We start from the raw sequence: 17,908 nt of genomic DNA on the forward strand, positions 1-17,908 counted from the left end.
GAAGCAAAACTCCAAACAAAGACCTGTTACCCTAATTCTGCATTCCAGCCACTGGACTAGTCCTCTGACAATCTCCCAGCTCCCCTAGAATAGTTGGGAGAAGAATTTCTTCCAAAATGCTTATCTGTCTTAACAGAAATTACTGTGGCTTCAATCAAGGGCCAGGATCATACTGGAAATGCAAATTCTGAGAAAGGGCACTGATATTTCTGCTCATAAACTTTGCAAATGAGTTACACCCAGCTGCAGCAAGGAGAAGAACAGCATGACCAAGATTGCAGTAACAGCTACTACAAAAACTCCTAGGACTTTGCTTGAGTAGTGGGAAAAACAAAAGAACATTTATGATCCTAAACACCAACAGTAGAGAGTTTCAACTTTATCAAAGGCAGAGGGATGATGCTGATGAAACCCCACTGTATCATCCATACCAAATGAGCAAGCTGTGCAAGAAATCACAGTCATAACATGTGGAAAACCTCTAGTGTGCAAGTTAAAGTTGTTCCTATGGGTGTTGGAATATCCTAAGTCACTCAAGCAGCACTTATGTGTCAAATGAACCAAGGTCTCCCTGACCTTAGCAGCATTACAAGGCAATCTTCACACAGGGATTGATTGCTCCTAAACAACCTCCCTGATGCACCAGGCATACCTGCACACAACTGGAAGGGTGGGGAACAAAGTCCAAGCCCTTTTTTTCCCTTTCCCAGCATGAAGCTGTTACCTGGGCATGTTACATGTCCCTTCAGCAGACACGGCTTAGGAATGAGGGTTGTTTCTACTCTCAAAATTATATTCTGGGGTAACTGCAGACTGAAGTGTTTGGAGAATGAAATAGTACAAAGGAGTTTTAACTGGGAACAGAGGAATGGTCTTCACAGCCTCATTCTCTGCCACACAGTGACCTGCAGAGGAGGAACACTGAAGGATCACCTCACTGTTAGCACTGACTTCAGTGACCTTGGAGTAATTAGCATTGCATCCAACATTCTGTAATCAGAATCAACTCTCAGGACAGCAAACATTAATGTGTGAGACAAAAAACACTAGCTCCAGAACACGTGCCTGTAACTAATTCTGTGGGAAATGGAAAGTGGATAAAGAAAATACCTTCTTTGTCATGCATGATACTCAAACTGTAACTACAGGGTATGTTGCTTTAAATGTGTCAGTGATATCTGTTTCTTGCAGCTGAAATCTTTCTCCTGTGCATTTTAATCCCAGCCTATTTACAGAACAGGCATTTAGCAGTCCACTATCCAGCTTCTGGGATAATGAAGAACAGAAGACAACCATAAAAATAGAGACTTGTTTGTTTGTGTTTGCTCACTTGCATATCCAATTTAGTAGTGAAATTTGAGAAATATCTACCAGAAAAGTTTATCACTGTTGCAATAAATGATAATCTACTGTATTGAAAGAGTACAGATGGCAACTCTTGAAGATACTGTGACAGCAAACTAATGACATTGTTCAGTCTGGAGGGTGGAATAGCAGCTTTCTCTGCTTCAAGTTCTTCTATACAAAGAACAGAATAGCAGGTGAACAGCAAAGTAAGACATTCATCTCTCTGGGTAAGAACAAACATGAATGACAACTGAATTAAAAAACCTAAAACCCTTCCTCAGTCAGAGAACTCACGAGGAAATACTTCAGAAAAAATAATCAATCAATGGAAAATCAATGACATTACTGAATCAATATGCAAAACAAACAAAAAAAAAGAAATTAGAATAGCAATTAGGTGCCACAGAATCACCACAGCCCTTCATTCCTCACAGGCAACATATATAACATATATAACATATATAAGAGAGAAGTAATAATAATTTTTTATTTTTCTCATTTTCTATCTAATCAACTTGCAGGAAGTTTCTTTAAATGATGTTATCATGAAGGAATAGCACGGCACCAGAACTATATGTCAATGAGGTATTTATTCCATCCAACCAGGAGGAGATCATTCTCTCATAAACTCTTTACAAACACCGAAAAGAAAAAAAAAGTTTCCACTGGAGAGAAACATCAGGATTATGCACAATTCATGCCAACTTCTACCTTGAGAAAAAAGTTACATGAAGGATGACAGGAAATGGCTGCAGTTTTTATCTGTCAGTGGTCCAGCTGGTGGCAGTCGTCAGTGAGGGGAAGCAATACAGGCAATATGAGGCAGCAAGTCTCTGGTGAAGCCAATAATTAAGATTGCAGCTGCCTTTTCCAGGCCAGAATCCTCAAGGAAGAACCCCAGCAGGAATTCCCAGCAAAAGGGAATTCCTCCTACCAAAAGTTATAAGGCCAAAGTTGCAAGGTTTGTATAATACAGTTAATTTAGTTCAGTGTACCCAGCCACATAATGCCTTTCCTACACAAAGAACTCCATCAAATAATTATTCACTGTGTAAACCAGCCTCTTTCTCAAGGCACTCAACCTAGCTACATTCCCGAATGTCATATCAGTGTGAAGTGTGAGATTGAGGCAGCACAGCAATTGTAACCCTCACAAGAAAAGGAAACAATTTCTTTTCTACTTCTCTGCATTAGGGTATAGCAAATCTTGTGTAACAGGAATAATGTTCATGGCATTGGCATACACTAAATAAACGGCTTTTGCAGTTGCTGAATGCCTCCACTTCACTTTGGCATTTAATCAGCCACAAAAGCAGTTTATTGCGCATTATACTCCGCTACCATGAACATTATCAATTCAGCAAATATTAAAAAATATCATGCAGGTGTCACAGAAATGGGTACTTTAAAAATTATCGACAGCCTTACGCTTTCTGTTGCTCAAAGGAAAGCAAGTTAAATGTTATGGAGAGATATTGGTCCATTCTGATTAAAATGGAATGTTAACGGAGGACACACATATCAGAACTGTTTATCCTGAGAGTGACCTGCCATGCTGATACTCTCCTCCTTGCAGGGTGAAAGCTTTTGTCTATGAAAATAAGCTGTATACTCAGTGAGTACTATCCTGGAGCACTTTGAATTCTTCACATCCTCAAATAGTTTTTATTGATTCAATGACCAAAATAAAGGAATGGAAATATGTTTCTCTTTTTTTGTAAATTCTCTCTGTTTTCAGTAGAAATAAATATTTGCACTCATGGTTTAGGGATCGGTTGCACTGACAGCTGAAAGCCTCTATTGATTTGCTACAGTGGCTTGGTAAAGGCACCTCTTGCTAATCTTTCCCACAGTGCCCTTCCAATACCTCCTGCTCTAACCTGGGAGGACAGCTCTCTCTAGGGTGATAGGTAATTAAAATCTCCTTCCCAAAGAGATACTTTGTTTTCCACCCTGTGCTTAAGAGCTGCCACTGCAGACACTGAGGTAAGAGCACTGTACAGCACCAAGGACTCCACAAATTTCATCTGAACACTACATAGGTGACATATGCACTACAGGTGTGCTGGGCTTGAGCTACTCAAGAGGGAAAGTAAGCCTTTTTAGGACTTTTATGGGCACCAGTGTAAAGCAGTTCCATGTGAAATCCTTCCTATTTCCACACAGGAAAGCATTTCAATGATTAAGAGGCAATCTTTGCAGAATACTGCAGGCTTTTCTGTCCGTACAACTTGCAATTTCTGGGATGAAGGGACACAGCGGGTTTACAGATCTCCACCCTAGTTCTAGAGAATTTGGGCAAAATCCCCGAACATTTTGTGAGCAGGTGCTCCCTTGTTCTTCTTGTCCTCTCCCAGTACACAGCATTCACACAAGACCGCCTCAGGGACACAGTGAAGCCCTGAGTGCTCTCCGAGCCCTCCTACTCTGACATGAATTTGCCATAAAAATGCAGGGAAGGAAACAACACCACCTCTAGCAAACTAATCCATTTGACAGATCTGTAAGAAGACCGACAAGCAAGATGAAATCCCAGTTGCTTCCTCTGGTGCTCCCATCTGCAAACAAGCAGAAGGCGAGAAAACTGCTGGGTGCAGCAAGTCTTGTCTATTATCTCGTCGGTGATGAAGTGCAATGAGCTCTTCTGCAACTACAGCTTTGTTTCAATTTTTTTAAAGAGAGAAGAAATAATTTATTGTTAGAATAGTAAATGCTGAAAAATTAAAAAATGTCTTGCTGACCTGGACAAGTGAGAAAAATTTTAATATTTTTAAGAAGTCTTAGAATCTTAGAAATCAGAACTGAAGTAATATCTCAACCATGGGATACTCTCTGCACAGGAATTGTACCAAGTTTTCCTGACTTTCTATCACTTATGATGAATATAAAATGGAAAAACTTTAAGTAAATTAAAATACTTGATAAATACAATAATTTATGTTGATATCAGCAAAGAACCAATGTTCTGTAACAGTAACAGAGAGAATTTAGTAGAAGAGATACTCAGGAGTGAATATATTTGGAGAGACATATATGTAAGTCACTTTTCTCAATGCAATGCTGCCACCTTAAACTATTTTGAACATTTTAACTTAAATATTTAAAATTAATGAAAATTGACAGTAAAAACAATTAGTGGAAATAAAAACATCCAGGCTTCAGTGTCTTTGACAAAAATTGGTCTTAACATATCTGAAAAATATTTATCTCCAGGTGGAAAACACAAGTCCGAGTCTACACGAGCAGCAGTGACACTAAATTTGACCTCCATTCATAGAGGAGTTCATACAGTTTGGACATTAAAGGCATTTAAAGAATTTTGAATATACATTGCAGGCTGGGAAAAAAGAAGGAAAATAAGCATCTGAACTCTTCAGTAAGAAAGGGAAAACAAATTTAAAAAACAGTGCTGTATTGAAATTTAATTACTATAGATGGAAAACTGCATTGCCTTAATTCAGATTTCAGAAGAAATAAATGATCCAAATAACTTTCAGTATTTGTAGATTACTTAATCTTGGAGTTAAGAAAAATACAATACACACACGTCTGATCTTGGGAAAAGACATCCAGTAAAGCATGACACAATCACTGATAACCCACATGCTTTTAAAACAAGGACTGAGTGTTGAATGCACATGAAGAACAAAAAATTAGGGGTAAGATATAAAATTATTATGTTCTTACCACGTTAACTGGAACTTCAAAGGTTGCAGTGAGTCTTTGTGTTCAGAGTTGAAGCCAAGGTGAAAAAGCTCCCTCAATGAAACGTGGACATGTGGGAAAGCATGCAATTGAACTAGAGCTACTATTTACTCAGCATTGCAGCTTCTGGCAAATCCATGAAAAATGCTTTACTATAAATTGTGGGGAATATTAAGATATATCTACAGAAGTACAGAGGGCAGAGTCCTGGAAGTAGATTGCCCAAATCTTCAATAGCACTCTGGCAATTCATTACTAGTGGTCGATCGTTATTAATTCTTACAGTAACCATTGTACTCATATTGAACTGATTTGCAATTAACATGGAGGTAACATGCAATTCCTTAGACATTAAAACATAATTTCATAAGCTCAGGATTTTTTTTGCCTAATAGCATTTTTTTTATACTTTAAAATTATGTGTGAACAAAGAAAAAATATCAGCACTTGTTTACTGCTGAAATTCATACCCTCAGATTATTCAGATTGCATTGGTAACAACACTCTGTTTACCTTTTGAAAATACAATGTATACCAAAAAATAATAAATCTAACAGATGAACTTCAATCTTATGCAAATGTCCTTTGTTTTGTGCTCTGGTGAGCAAGCTACTGTACCAATACTTTTGGCATTAGTACAAGACTGAATCCATGGAAGCATGTGTGTATTTACACAAAAGAGGCTTCTAAGCTACAAAAATCCCTCTTGTTTGGTTACACTAATTTCCCTTGAATGAAGTTTGTATGCAAGCCAAAACAATGGTAGTTATCCTGTCCTCTAGAGTTCATTCCCAACAGAACGATGTGAATAATTGAAAACTTCCTATGTAGTCCTGTAAGACTCATCTTCTGTAAATCAGGAGAACAAAAATGCTATTTTTTCTTCATTAGCCATTTAAAAAAATCTGATAATTGTACAGACTTAAGACTTAATTGCAGAAAAAAAAATCTTTTTTACTTAGAATTTTAATGAAGTCTTGAAATTTTGGAGAAGGTAGTAGGCAATTTTCTGATCTGATTAGGGAGTTAGAAGTAATCTTTTAAGTTTATTATTGAAAATACATCAGGTGTGTAAGGAAGAAAATGAACTGGAATACAGTGCCAGAGGCTGGTGTAAAAAAAAAAAAAATGGAAAAAGAGTCTAATGCTTTTGAGCCAAAGCACAGACACTAATTATTCAACTACCCTGCAGCAATGAAGTCTGTTGGCTCAGCCAGTAGATGTCTCTCTTAAATACACAGTTGTTACAAGAAAAACACGTTAAAGCCATGAGGCAATGAGAATTATTCCTACCTTGACTGAATAGGGTCCCAATGCTTCTGCATCAGGAGGCTGAACACCTGCAGGTCTGGAAGGTCTGGTGGTAACTTCTGCCCAGGCACTGCTGTTGGTGCTCCCGTGCAGGGTGCTCATCAGAACTCTGTATTCAAATTTCTGCCAAGGGCTCAGAGCAGTGCTCTGGTCAATGTAGCTCATGGACTGACCGAAGGGGAGATGCACCACAGTTGAGATTTGTTCTGTTCCTTTCACCCTCCTCTCTATTGTAAGGTTTTCCACCAAACCATTTGGGTGAGCAGGGGGTTGCCAGGATATGACCACAGAAGTTGGGGTATCAGAATAGAGTTCTGGAGCAGGAATATCCTCAGGGGCATCTGGAAGAGTTTGTATTTCTGGGGTTGTGGGTGAAAGAGAACATCCTTTAGAAGTGCATCCTTCTACCTGAAACACATAGGCAGTGTAAGGATGCAAGTCTTCTACAGTGCAGTTAGATGTAGTTCCTGGCACTGTAGCATGCAGTTGGCCATTTTGGTAAATATTATAATGTGTGATAATGCCATTTGGCTTTAAAGGATGCTGCCAGGTGATGCTTGCTGCCCTTGCTGTAACATCCAACAGAAGTGGTGGATCTAAAGGTCCAGGCTCTGTAATAAAATAAAATGAAATAAAAAAAAGGAAAGAGAAATTACTAACAATTTGTGATTTTTGAAATCAGTATCACCAAGATGTACTCACCAAATGAGGCTCAAAAATCTGAAAAGGAGCTCAGGTCTACTAAACAGCCTGTTTCTTTGGAAAATGTAGGCCCAGATATTCAGGGGATGAATATGGCTCTCTCCTCAAAGGCAAGATGCTCACCTTTCCTTGTGCCAACCCTCCTCCCTCCTCTTCTGCATCCTTTTTCCTCCTGTGTCTCAGAAATGCCCTATCAATGCTGTTTGCGTGAGGAGAAAGTGTGTGGCTCAGTATGACTGTAGACCTGCAGTTCTAGCTTTTGGGGATGTTTTTCTAGAGCGCTAGATACTAATTGCAACCAACAGCACAGGCATAACAATGCTGTGTATTTTACAGCTCAGTAAGTCTCTACTGCATCTCTCATTATATATTCAATATTTTACTTCATTCTGTTTATAATTCTAATCCATTTTTTGCAATTTATCTACTCCCTGTTAATATTATAGGTGATTTTTTACTTCAACTGTGACAGAAGCTGCCGATTTAGCTCTTTCACCTACTGATAAATAAACAATGCACAGATCTGACCTTTAGGTTAACAGGTTTTATGCTTGCTCCACTCAGCACTCTAACTGATTCAATTATCATAAAGGTTCAGGAGCTTCCATGAATACTGAAAAAGACCGACCATATGCCTGCATAGGTGTTGTGGAACAGCAAATACTCTGCAGCCCTCCAGAGAAATTCCTTAATTGTAAATAATTTCACCATGCGACACAATCAAGTCACCTTGAATGCAAAACCCTCAGCCTGTGGAGGCAAAGTGTTATTTAAGCTTTACTGGGCTGCGTTAAATTCTGCAATTTGAAGGGCTGTTAAGTTTTTCAATTGAAATTTCATTTAAAATGCAGGTGCTTTTTATTATATTGAGGCTTTACTGCTCTCTAGGTACAAGCATGAACATGGTGCAATAACACAAATCTGGCTCAATCACTGATCAGTAACAGCTGTAATTCCAGAACATTTAGCATTCTTATAAACCACATCCTGAAATCTATAAATTGCTACAGCAGATCAAGAAAATACTATATTCTCCCCTATTCTGCCCACAGCAATTTTGACATTTATGAGATTTTTCTGTGAACATTACATTTTATTGAAATCTTAAAAAAAGATATACTTGGATTTAGTAATTGTTTAAAATAGCTTTAGATTCGGGGATTTGAAGGGGGAGAGGGAAAGGAAGGGACCTACATTTGGAAATGTAGGTGTTCAAAAATTTAAAATTCATCAGTGATTGTGGGTGTGCCAAAACTTCAGGGGAGGTGCCATAGCATATGCTGAATTCCATTGTAGTCAACAACACTATTATTTAATTCCTGGTGTCCGAACCAGAAGGAACATTATAGGAAGAATAACTTACTTCACCAGAAGTTAAATAATTCCTGATAAATTTTAAGGGGCGGGGGGGGGGGCAAAGGAGGAATCAAATAAATCCAGCACAATGAGTTGATTCTTCTATATATTCTTCTATATTTTAGAGTAACAGCTGAAGCAGTCAAAAGTCCCTGTTCTCCTCTCACATACAAAGAGAGGTACATCAGGATTATTCCAGTCATGTCTGTGAAAACACTGCTGTAAAACTGGGACAGCAAGATTATCTGTTTTTTTTTTTTGCTTTTAAATTTGAAAAGTAACACTGTTTTGTCTTTCATTATATGATGCATCACAAAGCAACTCCATAAAGCTCAGCTGTATCACATATCCTGCTCTACTTACAGTGATAATAAGGATGGAGTTCTGTATTTAATGCTTGTGCACACTAGGATTAATTTAGATCTCTGAATTTGCAAGTACAAAAGATGATCTGTTGTAAAGAGTAATTAAATTCTATTTGCATGTACTCCTGGGTAAAATCAATTAGGTCGTAAGTTGGAACAAAATTTGGTCCATTATTTAGACCTCACTGAAAGATGGAGAGGTGGAGGTGTAAATCTGAATTAGATTTATATTCTGTAAACCAAATTTTTTTTCTGGGATGGAAGGGAAGGAGGAGAATTTGCTTTGGAATTAAAGACCTTGAAAATCAGTTGCTGCAAATTCTAGTTTAGTGGGGGAAAGGAGCAAAAATACAATATTTACCACTGAACTACAAATTTGCATTTCATCTAATTATAGCTCATAAGCTATTGCACTGCGAGCATCTGCAGGAGGGAGAAAAAAACCGCAACAGAAAAGCCCCCCAATATTCAAGCAGTTGCTGTAAGGGAACAGCCAAGCCTTTATACTCCGACTGAATAAGTTGCAGGCATTACAGGTGAAACATTCATGGTAATTAGTTGAACCTGAGCTTCAACGCCCCCCGAGTTCAGACTTATTCCTTAAGGACAATCTGTAATGTACAGGAGGAGCTGTCAAACTTCAGCTTTGGGTCCCCCTGGTCCCTCCCCTTCCCCTCAAAAAAGCGTATTTTGGTAGCTAGCATACCTACTCACACATTCCCTACTGCCCTTTTAAAAGAGAGACTTTTAAGACTTTCTGAGTTCAAACAAGACGTTTGAGAGATGCTTAATTGGCCCCATTGGATGGGAAAGCATTAAATCCTGGTCCCCAACTCTCATTCAGTGCAGCTTCTCTTTAAATGGCAAGCAGAATCATCTAATTCTATGTACAAATCAACTAGCACGATACTGCTTGGTTGAAAGGGTCACCACAATTATGTAAAACATGAGTATTAACTATAATTGGGATAGTTTGCTAATACAATAAAAAGCTCTGAACAAGAAAAAAGTTATGCTCGCAGCAGTAGCTATCACTTTCTAAAGTAAGAATTCATGGATGAAATGACATGAAAAAGATGGTTATAAAATTTTAATGGAATGATAAAAGGCAAAAGTCATCCTCTCAGCTGAATTCTTAAAATCCCTATATATCACAATCAGCTCCTTAACTGTAAAATCAATGTGGAGTATAACATGTTGTCAGTGTGGTTGTCACTGGAGGGAAGACTGCAAAGTATGACAGCTACACAGCTCAGTCAATGATGAAAATAAAATCATAAAGCTTTTTACATGGATGTAATTGTTTATAGAAGTAACTACTGAGGATGGAACAGTGGGCATCTTTGTACTTAAGACTCAGTTCATATTTCAAACCATTTCATTATAGTATTAATACTAGAAGGTAGTTTCATTTTGGCAAATGAAATTATCTTTTATGGAAGACTACTTCGCTCATCTGCTTCAAAAGTTCAGACTTGATTTAAAATAAAGGCACAAAACTGTCATTAATCTTTTTAAATTCCCTGCCTAAAGCAATACATTTGTTTACTTACTGTGAGACTTGGAAAGCAAGGAGTTATAACTCTCATGGTTGTATTTTTTGGGAGGAATCTACATTTACATTTAATATACTAAGACATGTACCAGGACTGATGCCCTTTAAAGCTAATGAGAAATACCTGATTTGCTGGCAAACCCTCTCACTAAGCAGAATAAAAATTCTGTGCCTTTTACTCTTGAATCATTTACTCTTTTTAGAAACAGGGACAATGAAATTATATGTATTAACAGAATCTCATGTCTTTCATGTACTGCTGATTGTACCCAGCAGCAAACCCAAATTGTGTAGCTCTGGGCATTAGGGACCACAGGAATCTTTTATCACATGAGATCACAGAGCTCAAAAGTCATTAAGCTGTTCATGCAATGACATGCAATCCATATGAACCCCTTCAAATATGTATTAGGAGCTGTCTTCAGAGTATTAAGACTTGTTGCCCTCTACTGCTCCAAATGTACATTGGTTCCAGAACTTCAGTTCTACCAGTCAATAAAGTTCTAATTCCTAATCTGTAGGATTTATGCATGGGCAGTTTGCACTATATATCATATGATCATATATATCATATGTGCCACTACTACATCAGCTTAATTTGTTCTGTCCTTTTGCTATTTGTCAGGTATTTCACATGATTTCTCTTCCTTTTGTCACCTCACCAGGTTTTATCTTCTCTTGTTTCAATTTCCATTTTTCTTTCTTGAGCTCATATGAACACATTCACAACAACTATTTATGGATTAGTTTATATACCTCAATTATATGGACCTAACTTACATAACTAAAGTAGGAGACCTGTCTTCTCAGACAAAAATATCATTAGCAGAGAAAGCAAGAGATTCCAAAGGTGGCAAACTGCTTTATTTATCCTCTTGTTCTGCACTGTCTCTCTTCATTGTCTATGTCAGGAAGATTTAGGAGAATCAAGAATCATAGAATATCTAGAGTTGGAAGGGACCCATCAGGATCATCAAAGCACAACTCCACAACTCCTGACTCTGCACAGGATATTCCCAGGAGTCACACCATGTGCCTCAGAGTGGTGTCCAAACACTTCTTGAACTAAGGCTTGGGCTGTGAGCACTTCCCTGTGAAGCCTGTTCCTGTGTCCAACCAGCCTTTGAGAGAAGAACTTTTTTCTAATACCCAATGTAAACCTCCCCTGACACAACTTCAGGCCATTCCCTTGGGTCCTGCCACTGGTCAGCACAGAGAAGAAGAGACCAGTGCCTGACCCTCCTCTTCCCCTCATGAGGAAGTTTAATCTGTGATGAGATATCCCCACAGACTAAGGCTTTTCATCCTGGAATCAAAACATTCCAGATGAGAACACCATAGCACTCTCTATGACAGGAATAATGCTCCTGATTTGACAAGAAGTAGCTCAGCTGATACATTGCAGGAGCTCTTTTTTAAAATTTATTTCTAATTGCTTTTTTATCTCCAGCAACTTCAATACATAATGATCTCCAGTGACTATTGTGTGCTTTTGCCCTTACTTACTGTGAAGGAACATTGGGCTGGCCTATAACTTCATTCTGTATAAGAGAGATGGACTTGATGTCATTTATGTAAGAAATAAAAAATAAAAAATTGGACTACCTCCTAGGTACCTTGCAAAATCTTCTTTTCCAGCCAGTGCAAGCCAGACACTTTTAAAAGGGCTTTAGTAAGAGCTCTCCATACTGGAGCTGTATACTGATGCACAGAATCAAAATGTAGCCACGCCAGATAATGTGCTGGTGACTGGTATGTTCTGCTGTATGCAGCTCACTGAGCTGCAGACAGGTTCTGGGCTGTTCAAAAGCTAATCAAGTAACAGGAAGCTTTTCTTTAAAGTAGAAATTTTGCTATCTTAGAACTTGTCCAAGCCATGGTGTATTTTCTCAAGCACTAGAAAAAGCACCTCTCTTATTTGGGAGATATCCCTCTGAACAATGTATCAGACAATATAATTTTGCAAGTCCTAAATCTACACCATAGGAACCCAGGAGATGCCATTGGGGCAGCTTCAAGTAACTGTAACCAATGTCTTTGCAAATCCCAGAGACCTCAAAGCTCCCCATAACTAAAGGGAAAACCTAACTTGTATCTCCTTTATTATATCTAGAAGGTTTAGTTTTATTTCTGAATACAATGTATGAGATTCTGTTCTCAGTTCAGTGGTACATACTGACCTCAGTTCAGTGGCCTTTACACTGATTGCAAGAGAGCTATCAGAAATTTACATTCAAGTTACTGAAAGCAAGCTCTAATTCAGAAACTTCACCAAATGCTTCTATCTGTAGATATTCTGGCAGTAAATATGATGTTATACTTATCAAGATCACTGGAACAAACATCTTTTATTAATGTATGTTTAGCAGGTTTTAAAATATTCATAGTTATGTATATTTTGGTTATTTGGCATGGGCAGGCTAGACTTTAAAAAATGCATGGATCAGTTACTAGTGTCAAATCATGTAAAAGGAAGTATTTGAAAATTCTTTATTGCATGTTTTCTAGCATTAAAAAATACCCCAAACCTACTAATTTGTACATTAAGATCTTCCATTGTCTGATACAATTTATTTTTATAGCAGCATTTACTAATTTTCCCTTAATGATTCCCAATATCCTCCTATTTTAACACATATTTATCATAAATTAAATATAATACAAAGATATACTGTGAAATCATCAACTTGCATTACTGGAGTTCTACTGACTTTAAAAATGGATGTGTTGATTCACATCTATTGCTGTCAAGTGTATGTGCACACAGACACACACACATGCATATTTTTTATGCCTACAGGTACTTTATGCTTTGGTGAGACAAAACAAGACATATATTTACAGAATAAAATTCAGTTAGAACATGTAGATACACATCTAGTTCAACAGAGTAAGAGATATGGGAAATTTCCACTATTAAATTGTACTTTAAAAAGTCAAAGTCTGTTGGCTAGCAGGGCCAGGAATTAAGTGTACTTCTGCAACAAACTGTCAGTACAGGCAGTTTCATAGGAATCATGTTGAAACCTTGACAAAAACGTTGCTTAGACCCAATGACAATCATTCAGTCTTAAGCAATTGAGCTGAATATCCTTTCACAGATGGCAGCTCTCCACAATGACACCACGGAGTCCTCTGTCACCACTGAAAGTTGGCTGGTTTTTTTTTTAAACTATGAGGGCTGTTGGATACTGCTGCATCTCCTGTGTGGGGCTTCCACCTAGCCCTACCTCCTCAAAAGAGAATTTCACAATTGTACACCTACTACTTAGCACAAAAATATTTTTTATATCAGTAACAAGAGATGCCTTTGAAATGTACTTCTCTCATCTTTGTATGTGAAAAGAAACACTATGTGAACCAGCAGACCAGACCTAAATAACTATTTAAATTTGAAAACATAGTCTTAGGAGACTGGTAGCATTTTGACTATGAATGCAGACAAGTTCAATAGTATTGTATCCACTTTTGTTAGCAAACAACGTACTGAAATAACTGAATCCCAGCAAGAATTGCTACAGGTTGATAACACAGGTCTGGTACCTAAAAACCAAATTCAGAACTTACATTTACTTATAGGTAGTATGTTCATAGAAGCATTAATACCTTTGGAGCTTAAATGAATTTATCAGATAAATTTCTGTTGTGAATCATTTGCTCAGCTTCAAAGGAAAAATGTTTTGAAGTTGTGGGAAAAAAACATTTTCTACTCAATGTTTTCTCAATATACACAGCTGACCATTTAGAGAAGGGACTAAAATCAAGTTGAGTCACCAACGCTGAATATTTGCCAATGTTAGCTATCCTGCTACCTTGTACAAGAAAGCTAACAGCTCAGTTTCTTAAAAAAAAAAACAAGTCTGGAAAAAGCGTGGTTTGTATTTGTCTTGCAAACAACAAGCTCAAATACTGTCATATGTTTTTGCTTACATATTGAATCAGGTGCGAAATCCTGTCCTGTTACCTAACTGGCTGTACCTATACTCTGACAGCTGGTTGCTAAATAAAGGGACTGTTGAAAAAATTGTGGGGAGTGAGTCTGGAGAACATAGAACTATTAACAATGAAAGTGATGGGATTGACAATGACAAACCAAATTTCAGACCAGTAGGCCACTACTTTGAATTAACAAAGATCTCTGGGAATGAAAAGTTCTGTGGTATCTTGAGTATTCTCAACACAGAGATAAGACAACTGTCATATACTATTAACTTCAACTTATTTTCTCTGATATGACTGAAATCAGAATCAAGTCCCTGAATATAAAGGAACACCACTTACAAAGCTGTACTTACCAGTGTATCTTAAACTAACCATATACTGCTAGAAGGATATTTTATATAGAAATAACATACTGCTGCACAAAATATGTATGTAAAGATCCATATTTTCAAGTGAATATGTAAGACAACAGATACTTGATCCTTTAGGAGTTTTTACTTCAAGTTAATACTAGGGAAGGAAATACATTACTGCTATATAACTGAGAAAGCTAGATAACTTAAAGAAATTAAGTACAATGGCAGCTAGACTGTTATTTATATTTTCTGCTAAAGGGAGATAAATAAGATCTGACTGCTTACTGTCCTCTGCTGTAGTCATTGAAGTCCAGTTGCTGTAAGCATTGCCAAAACCATTGGAAGCAACCACTCTCATCTCATACTCAGTGTAGGGCTGCAGGTCTCCAACCCGGTGCTGTAAGGAAGCAGTAGGGCTGGGAAGCAAACTGCAAAGAAAAACAGCATGAGTTACTTCAGAACACATCCCAGCACATCAAAAATGACTAAAACATTAAGTCTTGTAATGAGACCAGCCACCCTAAAGGTGAGCTGTGTTCAAGGGAAGGGGACTTTGCTAGCTGACAGTGGATGGTGGCCGTGCTGCTGTGCGTACTCTAGAATGTCACCAGCAGAACGCCGCCGTCGCATCTGGAGTCGGTAGCTGGGCGCGCCCGGGGCGTTGTTGCGAACTGGTGTAGACCAGACAACCTGAAGACTGGTCGGAGTGGCAGATGAAAGCCTTGGAGGCATCACGCCATCTGGAGCTGTTGAAAAACATGGATGAATTAGAGCAGAGAAAACCATGGAGAACATATGCCATGTGGAAACAGAATGCTCCATATACTGGAAAAACTGTTCCTCAGGATCAACAGTAATGTTAACATGGTCCATTTAGTTTAACATTTTCACTACTGAACAATGCTGATTCTTAATTTTCTTCTTTCCAATATGTGAGTATCATCTTGCTAAAAGCAAACCTCCAAACACCAAAAGTAATTCAGAAGCAACATATTTTCTACCACCTGTTCAAACATTATCTGTTTCTCCCTGTGCCCAGCTCTGCCACCCTGAGAAGCTAAGGAAATGCTCACAGAAATGTTACCCGGCATGAGTAAAATTGATCAGACTTTTTATCATTCAGATACCTTCTTGCCCTTACAAATTAATAATAATTTAAGAAGAAAACAGAGGAAATTTTAAGTTAAGGACATCTTTAGATAGAAATCAAAATAGATTCACAGAAGTCTCAGTCTGTAGCCCACTGTTTTGTTAAGGAAATTAACTTTTATGAAGTCCAAGGAACTGCAGATCAAAATGTGTCAGTAATGATACCACCAATGACCTTTCACTGCTGCAAATTTCATTGCATGCAGTAAAAAGAACTATGACAATTTGCACCTGTGAGTTTATGGCTTTGCTTTTTCTTTAACAAGAGATCAATCTGTTGAAGAAACTTTATGTATTTAAACACATCTGTAACTTTTATATACAACACATCTGTAGCCAGCCAATATCTCTGTAGCTCTTTTCTAGAGTTAAAGCACTGGAAAGTTACTACCTTTGTTATTTAAACTCTTGTATAATAGTTTTGCTTTTCATGGTCCAGTAGTTACCATTTGCCTTTTTTCCTTTGGTCTTTCTAACAGAAATTCTTTTTCATTGCTGTTATTTTCTTCTTGTCTCTATTGAAGAAAAACCAGTCTCACAGGTCTCTAACTTAAAGTGCAGTTGTAAGCCTCCAGGGCCTAAGTTGTAAGTTTTAAGATGAGCAAACAGTAATTTACAGTAAGCTTTATTATTTTCATTTACCACTGGTGTATGAGGTGATTACTAAGAGGGAAGAAACAGACTTTGTGATTCACTGTGTGAGTCATTCTCTCCCTGAGACGGGTGAAAGGATGCATCAACTCCAAAAAGAAAGACATCAATCACATCTAATAGTTTTTATTTATACTGATATATACATTAACAGATATGTGAACTAGCATCTGATATTTTTACTCTGATTATACTTACATCTGGGGCACTTCCACATTTTTCATCTCCAGATCCAAATTGTATTACAGGGAAAGGCACAAAACATGTCCCGCTCCAACCTAAGAAGCTTATTCCCTTCACATTAATTTCAAGATCTGTCAGTTCTCATACAAAATTTTTATTAAAAGCTGGCTTCTGGGGTACTGGAGTTATCAGGTACTTCTGATAGTTGTGCCCCTAGCCCTACAGCCCTCCTGGTTTTTTTCAGAACAAGATGAAGTACAACAGAACCTCCAGCTTCCCTCATTTCCTTCTGCTCCTCTCTGTCACTGTGAAAAAGAAAACATATAATATGGGGGCATGAGCCAATCTGTGTTTGGATGCTCTTTCCTGCTGCTGTTATCTACATCTAGGGGAAAAGGCTCTGGTAAATCCCAAGTAAACCTGAAAATCTTCCTGTTTCCAAATCCAGAAAATATCTGAGATTTACGTAATTCACGGTCTGCAAATCCCATGCCAACACCTTCAAGGCCAATAACGAGCTTGTGAGCACTTCACCTCAGAGAGAAGAAGGTGGCTGACTTAACTTAAATAGCTCCAATATCCCTCCAGCTGAGCCATCAAAAACAAACATTTGCACACCAAATGTCTCTGCACATGACATTCACTCTCACAGTAAAATGGAAAACTCATTTATTTACCTTACATAACATTGCTCTGTTTAGCACCAATATAAGCAGAGTTGGATTTAAGTTGTGCAATAAAAGTTTTAAAACTTATGGATGTAAAGTATAGTACTCTCAGACAATAATGTATTTTTCTGGCATCCTTTATAAGGTTATTCCTGAAGTCAAACTGAGATAGTGCAAGAAAGATGATGCAATGAAAATAAAAATTTTTAGTTCAGGGTTTTTAAACTGACACCAACAGAAAGAGTCAATATTCCTTCAAAGCTGGATACTACCTCATTTGAAACGAAACTGTCTGCAGATTAAAATACACCAGTTTTTAAAATTCACACAGAAATTCTACACAGCAAGAAAAGCTACATCTAAAAATGAATCTAATTAACCAACCTAGTAATTTGGCCAGGAAGTCAAAGTTCACGTTATTGAGGGGACAGTGTGAGGCAACTCACTGAGGAGGCAAAAGCGTTAAATTTATTTGCAGCTCTGTCAGGACACATGACTTCACCTTTGTCTTTCATTTACCAGTCTGTTAAATGGAGATAATAATACTGATCCTTCTTTGTAAAGCTCGCTGAGATCTACAAAGTAAAAGCTCAGATTAAGCTTTATGTATGTATAGAG

At 37.7% G+C, this 17,908-nt stretch overlaps 1 protein-coding gene across 1 annotated transcript in view; it reads right to left on the reverse strand.

Annotated features, from left to right (window-relative positions):
- The window catches only part of USH2A (usherin), a 374,541-nt gene that overhangs the window by 124,621 nt on the left and 232,012 nt on the right, over positions 1–17,908 (reverse strand). Inside the window, 3 exon segments of the mRNA XM_063152181.1 lie at positions 6,346–6,974; positions 14,925–15,067; positions 15,235–15,385. Coding sequence (XP_063008251.1) covers positions 6,346–6,974; positions 14,925–15,067; positions 15,235–15,385 — 923 coding nt within the window.

Source organism: Melospiza melodia, chromosome 3, assembly GCF_035770615.1.
Source record: "Melospiza melodia melodia isolate bMelMel2 chromosome 3, bMelMel2.pri, whole genome shotgun sequence".
Classification (NCBI taxonomy): domain Eukaryota; kingdom Metazoa; phylum Chordata; class Aves; order Passeriformes; family Passerellidae; genus Melospiza; species Melospiza melodia.